The following is a 9,220-nucleotide window of genomic DNA, read 5'->3' on the forward strand; positions in this document are numbered from 1 at the left end:
ATATTATATGTAGAGAGGGATAGTTATAATTATGTAATATATGTTATATATTTATTAGGTATGTAGCATATATATATTTATAGGGATATTTATGTAGTTTATATAGTGTATATTTATATAGATTATTTATAATATTTGCATTTTCTATATATTGATATAATATTTATGTAATATTTATATTTTCTATATACTTATATGGATAATTATGTAGTAATAGGCATGTTTACGTAGTATTTATATAGACTATATTTATATGGATATTGTGTAGATATAATATTAACAATAATGTAAATTCATAGAGTTATAAAGGCGTAGGAACTAGGAAAAAGTTTATATTTCTTCCAACTGCTTTTTTCGAACATATGTGAATATGAAGATGTTACTGTTTTTTTGTTTTTTTTATATACATGTTCGAAATAAAAATGCATTCATTCATTCATTCATTCATTCATTCATTCATTCATTCATTCATTCATTCATTCATTCATTCATTCATTCGTTCGTTCGTTCGTTCGTTCATTCATTCATTCATTCGTTCTTGTTATTTTTTGCCTCTCCACAGAATATACTTGTGTCTGAACTCCTCCATAACAAATAGCCTACAAGACAAAAAAAAGGGCTCGCAGACCCATGAGAGTACACTGGGCGCACCAATCAGAAAACAGTTCCTGGCGCTGCCAGCCAATAGGAACGCAGGAACGTTACAACGCTGACTGGCTGCCGTTTAACAACCACGCAGGAAGCGTGCGGAGCTCTGTTGTTGCACAGCTGTGTTTATAACACACCAGCAAACGTCTTGTTAACTTGTCAGCAGCTTTTTCTTTTAACTTGGATGCCATGGTTTCACTGTCACCGTTGGGGTACGTGAGCAGCGTTTTGCTGACACCTTTAAGCCTTGTGTATTTACTTATATTTCTGCCAGTGTTATTTTGGGTAGTTTTCTATCAAAAGAAGCGGCTCCTGTACAAGAATATCCCTCCAGGTCCGACCCCGTGGCCGGTAGTTGGTAACGTGGGCGGGTTTTTCATCCCCACTTCTGTAAGAAAGATACTTGGACAGCAGTACCAACAGCCAGGAATAACAGGCACTGCTTCTTTAAGTCACTTTGCTGAGCTGTACGGTAACATTTACAGTTTCTTCATGGGGTCTCAGTTGATAGTTGTATTGAATGGCTATGAGATGGTGAGAGATGCTCTCTCCAACCACGCCGAGGTGTTTTCTGACAGACCGGACGCCCCTGTCATCACCATCCTCACTAAACGCAAAGGTAAGCTTGCATTCAATCACAAGTTCTTATCTCATATAAATTGTTAATAAACAGTGTAAGAATGTATTACTAATATACATGGGTGCAGATCCCGGGGGGGGGGGGGTGAATGAAGGAATGAATGAATGAATTAATGCATTTTTATTTCGAACATGTATATAAAAAAAAACAAAAAAAAACAGTAACATCTTCATATTCACATATGTTCGAAAAAAGGAGTAGGAAGAAGTATAAACTTTTTCCTAGTTCCTACCCCTTTATAACTCTATGAATTTACATTATTGTTAATATTATATCTACACAATATCCATATAAATATAGTCTATATAAATACTACGTAAACATGCCTATTACTACATCATTATCCATATAAGTATATAGAAAATATACATATTACATAAATATTATATCAATATATAGAAAATACAAATATTATAAAAAATCTATATAAATATACACTATATAAACTACATAAATATCCCTATAAATATATATATATGCTACATACCTAATAAATATATAACATATATTACATAATTATAACTATCCCTCTTTACATATAATATATACTACATAAATATCCACATACATATCTAAACATATCTTAAGCAAGTATAATACACTTGTACAATACAGACATAGAGCTTAGACTCACAGCTACTAAAAGAAATACTAAATTAATGATTGAAAAGAAGAGAAAATACAACATCAGATGTTGTACATACTAACACACCTTGTGACTTTTGTATTTGGACATTATATTGAGTTAAACCTAATCAAAAGATGAATGAGTTGCGGAAAAACGTGAATTGTCCCCCCCAATAAAAATACCCTAAATTATTCAAAATTGAACAAATGTATTTTCAGACTTAAAGGTTGAATATGTAGAATATTTATTAAAAATATATTTCTAAAAAAATAATACATCCACGGTGCGTTTTGAGGTGTACAGATTGAAAGTCTTGCTACGCCATACTTTTTTTTTTTTTAGTCTGAATTAATATTTTTTAAATTTTTGACGGGCTCGAGTCGAGCTGTTTAGGACAAATAAACAAGAAATAAACTAGAAAGGTAAGCACAATAAATGATTCCCTGTGCAGTATTTTTTGGCAAGCCTTTACCAATTTATGGCATGGTATGATTTGCATATTGGCAAAAAATTTAAAATTAAAATCACGTTGGTGTCCCCCCCGAATCCTGACATCGGATCTGCACCCCTGCTAATATATAATTCTCCCTTTTCCACCTGAGGAGGCCTGCTGTTAATAATTAAACAAAAAGAAAAAGACAACAAGCAAACAAAATCAATAGTCTTATCTACGTGAAGTTGTGCCACATTTGGAGGTTTTTAATGAATGAAAAGTACTGCACTGAACAAAAATAGTGTCAATTTACATTTAAAGACGTGGAAAAAAAATGTTGGTACTCTTTGCATTAAGAAGAATCTCTTCAGGCAGATATTTTTTTATTTTTCCTTTGTAATCAGGTGATATATTTCAGAATTCATTGCTCCATCAATGACTATGAACTTTCCCATCCCATACATTATGTAGTAGAGAACGTGGAAATCATAATACTACCACTGCCGTGTTTTACAGAAATAATGAGATTTTTATGTTGTGATTCATTGTTTTGTTTTTTAACACAAAACACTTCTCATTTAAACCAAAATCTTTGTTTAGAAATTCTCCTTAACACCACCTGTATAAACCAACTAAAAGACACGGATGAGAAGGTTGCCTTTGTATTGTATCTGTAATATTGTTCTGCTAAACGTGTCTCGGACATCTCAACTATGATTTCTTTCATTTACAGTTCAACTTAATTACCTAAAGTGTGATCTGAGCATTACTAAATAGGATAATGATTGCTTAACGGTAACACATTTTACTGCTCTCTTGATTTATTTGTTTTAAATAATGTCAAGTAAACATGCATAGCATTTGTAGTATTGAAAATAGGATTTGGGGGGGGGGGGGGGGGCTGAAGCTATTATCATAGCTTATAGACAACTCTAAGTGAAACTTTTAAAAGTTAATGAGTATGGCATGTCATTGAAACATTTAATTGGCTACACTGATGCCTTTTCTTAAGTGGCAAGATTGAACTGAACTGTTCTTTCTTTGTTGTTTAACTTCAGGGATAGTATTTGCACCTTATGGGCCAGTGTGGCGAAAGCAGCGCAAGTTCTGCCATGCCAGTCTGCGAAACTTTGGCCTGGGGAAGTTGAGTTTGGAGCCGTCCATCCTGCAAAGCCTAGAAACCCTCAAAACTGAAATTTTGCGAAAGAATGAGGAGTCTGGCAGCGGCGGTATGAACCTGTCTTCACCGATCAGCAGTGCCGTGTCAAACGTCATCTGCTCGATGATCCTTGGTCAGCAGTTCCAGTTTGGGGATCCGGAGTTCCGCATCCTGCTCGACCTTGTACCGCTTGCGCTGGAGGTCTCTATGAACAGCGCTGCAATCCTCATCAACGTCTTTCCACCGCTCTTCTATTTGCCTTTTGGGCCCTTCAAGGATTTACGGCATGCGGAAAGAGACATCGGAGTCTTCCTAAAGAAGATGATCGCCGACCACCGTGAGACGTTGGATCCCAACAACCCAAGGGATCTTGTAGACATGTACTTGATGGAGGTGATGGCCCAGAAAGCTGCAGGAGAGCACGACAGCACCTTCACAGAGGATTATCTCTTCTATATTATAGCTGACCTCTTCGTTGCTGGCAGTGACACCACTACTAACTCAGTTTTGTGGTTTCTGCTCTTCATGATCTTACACCCTGACATCCAAGGTAAAAGCGTAGCATTTACAAACTGCTTACTTACTCTTGTGAAATCAAATCACTCTGTGATTCATTATGCAGATTTTCTTAAATTGATCAATTATATATCAATCAAACTTTATTCATATAGCAATTTTCATGTAACCCAATTCTTTACAGGATTAAAATAGCAGCAACAGAAATACTTTTGAAAAATGTCAAAGGTATTGCTCCCTTTTTATTGTCTTCCCTGCGGCAGGTTTCCAATGGCATTCTGGGAGAGAACATTAGAGAAAACAATCAATCAATCAATCAATCAATCAATCAATCAATCAATCAATCAATCAATCAATCAATCAATCAGCGTGATTCTCAACAATGTAATTGTATTCAAACAACATTACAGTGTTAAGTTTAATTGTTGTGGAAATGTGCACATGCAAAGGTGATTGCAACATATTTTGGTCTTGTAGACATTTCCAGATTCATATAAAACTTTGTTTTTGAAAACAAGAAATTGGAAGTCTGCTGTAAGAAACCCACAAGCCCTCATACTTCCATGTTTTAGTCTCATTTGTACACTTAAGCCCTTTTCAAACTCCACATGGACAAAGATATGAAAGAATGCTTGTATTATTGCATCATAATTATTTGTGGTTCATGGACTCAAAGAGCTTTGATTAGACGATGATTTTGTCAAATCAAATTTACCCAGAATTATGTATGATAGTTACTTTTTCCAATTGTTTTGGTTTAAGATAAAATCCAGGCAGAGATTGATGAAGTGGTGGGCAGAGATCGGGTTCCATCTCTGACTGATAGGGGAAGTATGCCGTTCACTGAGGCCACCATATTGGAGACGCAGCGATTGGCGGTGGTGGTTCCCCTGTCTATTCCGCACATGGCCTCAGAAACAACAGGTAATCAAAAATAACCATCCCATAATTCCACAGGTCTGAATCATCTTTGTGGAAATAAAGATCTCTCACAGTTTCACAACTGCTCAGGGGCCTCATTTAAAATGGAGTGCGTACGATTCATACTAAAAGTGCACGTACGCTCAAAAGCCGAAAATGCCGTGCGCAAAAAAAAATCCGGATCAATAAAACCATGTGCACGCAGACTTCCACGCAGTCCAGCTGGAAGGTTGCATAGCTGAATCCGCCCCTTTACACGCCCAGAAATGCATATGGATGAGCCTGCTGAGCATGCGCAGTGGTTTTCTGCAGCCTGTTTGGCGCAGATCCATGGTTTGGCGTCAGAATGAATGAGAAGTAGCAGCCACCGTGACACTGACTTTCACGGAGACCTAGATGCTGTAGATGATGTGGAGGACAGGAAAATCACATTATTTGGTGGTCACAGTAAAAGTTAGAATAAGTATATAAATAGTATACAATAAAATAAAGTGAGTGGGTGGCAGCACGCCGTTGCTGCGCTAAACGCCGTGAGTTCCCCGGCGCAACAGGGGGGACATGCCCCCCGTCTTTTCAAAACCATGTTTTTTTTCCCCTTACTTTTTACAGTTTAAAAACTAACGGTAGGATCAGCCTTAAATTGCAAATGATCAAGACACTGTATGAAAGCGATACGAAAACGGCCCCGCAGCCCCGCTTCACCCCCCGCTCCCCCTCCTCCTCCTCCCCCCTCCCCTCAGAGCTGCTCAGGGCGGGTTTATGGTTCCGCGTCACCGACGCAGAGCCTACGCCGTAGGTGCGCGTCGCCGCGTACCCTACGCCGTAGGCTCTGCGTCGTTTTAACGCGGGACCCTAATTTAGGCACCATATACAAGCAGCACGTAAAGGTTTCACGCGCGCGTAAAACTCATATATATGAAAAAAAATCTGTGTCCCTTTAGGGAAGAAATGAGGGGCTCCGTGGGGCTCCCTAAACGCAGCCCCTCATTTGTTCTGTCCTAAAGCGGGTGAAGAAGAGGCTGCAGCAGCAGCAGCACCAGAGTCCTGACTGACAGCTTCACACACAGAGGGGCACGATCAGCGCTATATTATTTTATTTTATTATTTTATTATTTTAAGCCTGACATATGTTGTGATATGTGATGACATGATTAAGAGTATGACATGAATCTGGCTTCATTTCACCACCTCACAGCCTGCCTCGCCAGTTCCCCGTGTCTTAAGTAAATTCTTACGGGAGGGTCCTAGTTGCCGTAAAGATACGCAGATTTTTCGGTTAGTTTTTTCTTTTTAGATCCGAGGATTTGCGTAGAAGGTGGCTTCCGCAACTTTCAGGCGCTTTTTCTGCGCAAGCAAGCTTTATAGATGAGGCCTCAGGTCCTCTTTTTCACTGATTTCTGCAACTGATTTTATTTTTAAGGGCCTTTGATTCAAAAGTCTCCACTTTTAAGATAAGATAAGATTGACCACCATATCACAGTTTGGGTATCTCGTCGAACTTGAATGATTCTTATCTGTCTGATAAGTCTTTGTATGGATCAGTTCATATATGAGGCTGCTGCCATCTCATGTGGGTTCCTCAGGGCTCTGTCTCGGGTCCTATTTGGTTGACACTTAACGTTCTGTCTTTAAGATGGATTATAAATCGTTTTAGCCACATCTATCAAGCTTTTAGCAGATGATATTCAGCTATGCTGGTTTAAACATTTTTTTTTTAATGTTCTTCATTTCATCTTTAGTCAAATTTGATTAATTATCCGACGGACATCAAGAAATGGTGTTTCTCATATCTTTGTGCTATGTTAGAAACATTGAATCCTTTAAATCCACCCGGGAGGAGCTCGGACATTGAGAGGAGTCAGCTGAGGTGGCTTGGGCACCTGTACCGGATCCTCCTGGACGCCTCCCTAGGGAGGTGTTCCAGGCATGTCCCACTGGGGGGAGACCCCGGGGAAGACCCAGGACACGCTGGAGAGACTATGTCTCTCGGCTGGCCTGGGAACGCCTCGGACTCCCCTCGGAAGAGCTGGAGGAAGAGCTGGAGGAAGAGCTGGAGGAAGTGTCTGGGGTGAAGGAAGTCTGGGCATCCCTGCTGAGGCTGCTGCCCCCGCGACCCGGGAACGGATAAGCGGAGGACAATGGATGGATGGATGGATGGATGGATGGATGGATGGATGGATGGATGGATGGATGGATGGATGGATAGTTTTATGTTATTTTATCCGGCCCATCTTCTAATTTTTTTTAATGAAAAATAAACTTCTTGTAAACATACAAAGTTATACACTTCTCTGGCTTTTATTTTCTAGAGTTCCGAGGCTACACTATTCCTAAGGGAACGGTTATTTTCCCCAACCTGTGGTCCGTCCTCAGGGATCCCACTGTGTGGGAGGATCCAGAAACTTTCAACCCAGCACGGTTCTTGGACAATGAAGGAAATTTGCTCAGGAAAGAGTTCTTCATACCGTTTGGGATTGGTATGCCTGTTTTTAGTTTTATGAGTCATACTGCTGAAACATTCATTTGTAGATGAAGTTACTTGCATGTACACAGATCCAATGACTCCACTCGCATGTTTCTCAGGTCGCAGAGTGTGCATGGGCGAGCAGCTGGCAAAGATGGAGATGTTCCTGATGGTCACCCACTTACTGCAGGCCTTCAAATTCAGAATCCCAGAAGGACAGCCTCCTCCTTCACTAGAAGAACGCTTTGGCCTGACAGTAGCACCCAAACCATACAATGTATGTGTGACAGCTCGTAATGACAACGGTGGAACAGATTCTAAGTAAACAAGGTGCACTGACATTAAGCACTTCACAAAAATCCAAAGATGCTTCTTCACATCTCCTGGAGCAACACCTTGATGCTATTTCTATACCAAGATATCATTTTTGGACCAGACTAGTTGGTCTATATGGGTGAAATCCCAGGTTATTTTATTATATTCATTGTTAGTTTTATAAACCAGATTATTTAAGAAACTCCTGATTTTAGAAAAAGAATGTCAGAAGTAATGACAAATACAGATCATATTTATTTTTACTCAAATTTTATATTACTAAATAATGAAGAACTTTTTGTACCGCACTTTAGAAAAACAAAAGCATGAAGTCATGAGATTGTACGGGTTTATTCTTTTTTCTTTCATACTTGATACTTGATTAGCAAGGCCAGTATTATATATTCAGATGCCTTTGGATTTTGAAATACCAGCCGAATTGTTGTGTTGATAGTTTAACATTTCAGTTTTTGACCCTGCTATGATTTTCTTTGTAGAAATTAGCACAAATATTAAATGAATGAGCTCATACTGTAAATTTAAGTGTAATTTTGAAAATAAAGATTTTATTTTTGAAAAATATAACATATTGCTGAAAATAATTGTGACTTTTTTAATACCTATAATAAATTATAGAATCCTGAAAAGGTATATCTCGTAGCCTTGTTTTTTAAATATATATCATAGTTAATTTTATTATTTAACTCTTTGTTTAATACTTGTGTAATATTGCTCTCTCTCTCTCGCGCGCGCTCTTTTTCGCTGTCACTCTTTCTCTCTATCCGTGAAACATTGTCAGAATTTAAATCATATTTTCAAATGATGTTTGACCAAGAAAGACACATCATACGCTGCTGTGCTGTTCTTCGCCAGCAGGGGTCATTGTTGTCCTTGTGATATTTACTGGAAAAGCAGCAACTCATGTTGAAGCTGCAGGGTGACTTTATGAGTCCATGTGATGTGGAATTGCTTTATTCATCCGAGGCATAAATGGAAGCAAATAAAAGCACGTTTGGGCCCAAGACAACATTGTACCACAACAAAAAGAGAGAAAAAGAAAGAAACCATATTTGTTGATTCAGTCCCGTGGGTTTAAGAATGAATAGCAAAATTGATTTATGATACAACTTGGTTTTGGTAAGAAAATTGACACACCCACTTAATTTCCTTAGAGTGAAATGTCTAACTTTTTGTTTAACATTACACAACTATTGTTGGTAGAGTTAATCTGTAGTGAAACCACATATTTTCACATCATTCTAGTTTACTTATTCACTACATGTTATGAATTAACTATTTCAACATTTCCCCTTTTACTATCTTTATATAACTTTTTAGCTAAATTGCATGCTGCCAGTAAACAAATTGAATTTTGAGCACAAAACAAATTAGTTTGTAAAAAATAAATTCATATTTATCCAAATACAAATAAAGAGAGAGACAGAAGAGAATGTTACTGGATATGTCAGTTTAAGTCAAACACTTAGAGGGTGATT

The 9,220-nt window shown here is 38.1% G+C and overlaps 1 protein-coding gene across 1 annotated transcript; it reads left to right on the plus strand.

The window, feature by feature from the left end:
* Nucleotides 1–737: 737 nt before the first annotated feature.
* LOC133451493 (cytochrome P450 2U1) lies at nt 738–8,314 on the plus strand. The gene is made up of 5 exons (XM_061730585.1): nt 738–1,267; nt 3,408–4,058; nt 4,787–4,948; nt 7,255–7,422; nt 7,529–8,314. The coding sequence occupies exons 1-5, from the start codon at nt 838–840 to the stop codon at nt 7,732–7,734; spliced, it is 1,617 nt and encodes a 538-aa protein (XP_061586569.1). The 5' UTR covers nt 738–837; the 3' UTR covers nt 7,735–8,314.
* The last annotated feature ends 906 nt before the right edge of the window (nt 8,315–9,220 follow it).

Source organism: Cololabis saira, chromosome 1 (genome assembly GCF_033807715.1).
Source record: "Cololabis saira isolate AMF1-May2022 chromosome 1, fColSai1.1, whole genome shotgun sequence".
In the NCBI taxonomy this organism is placed as follows: domain Eukaryota; kingdom Metazoa; phylum Chordata; class Actinopteri; order Beloniformes; family Belonidae; genus Cololabis; species Cololabis saira.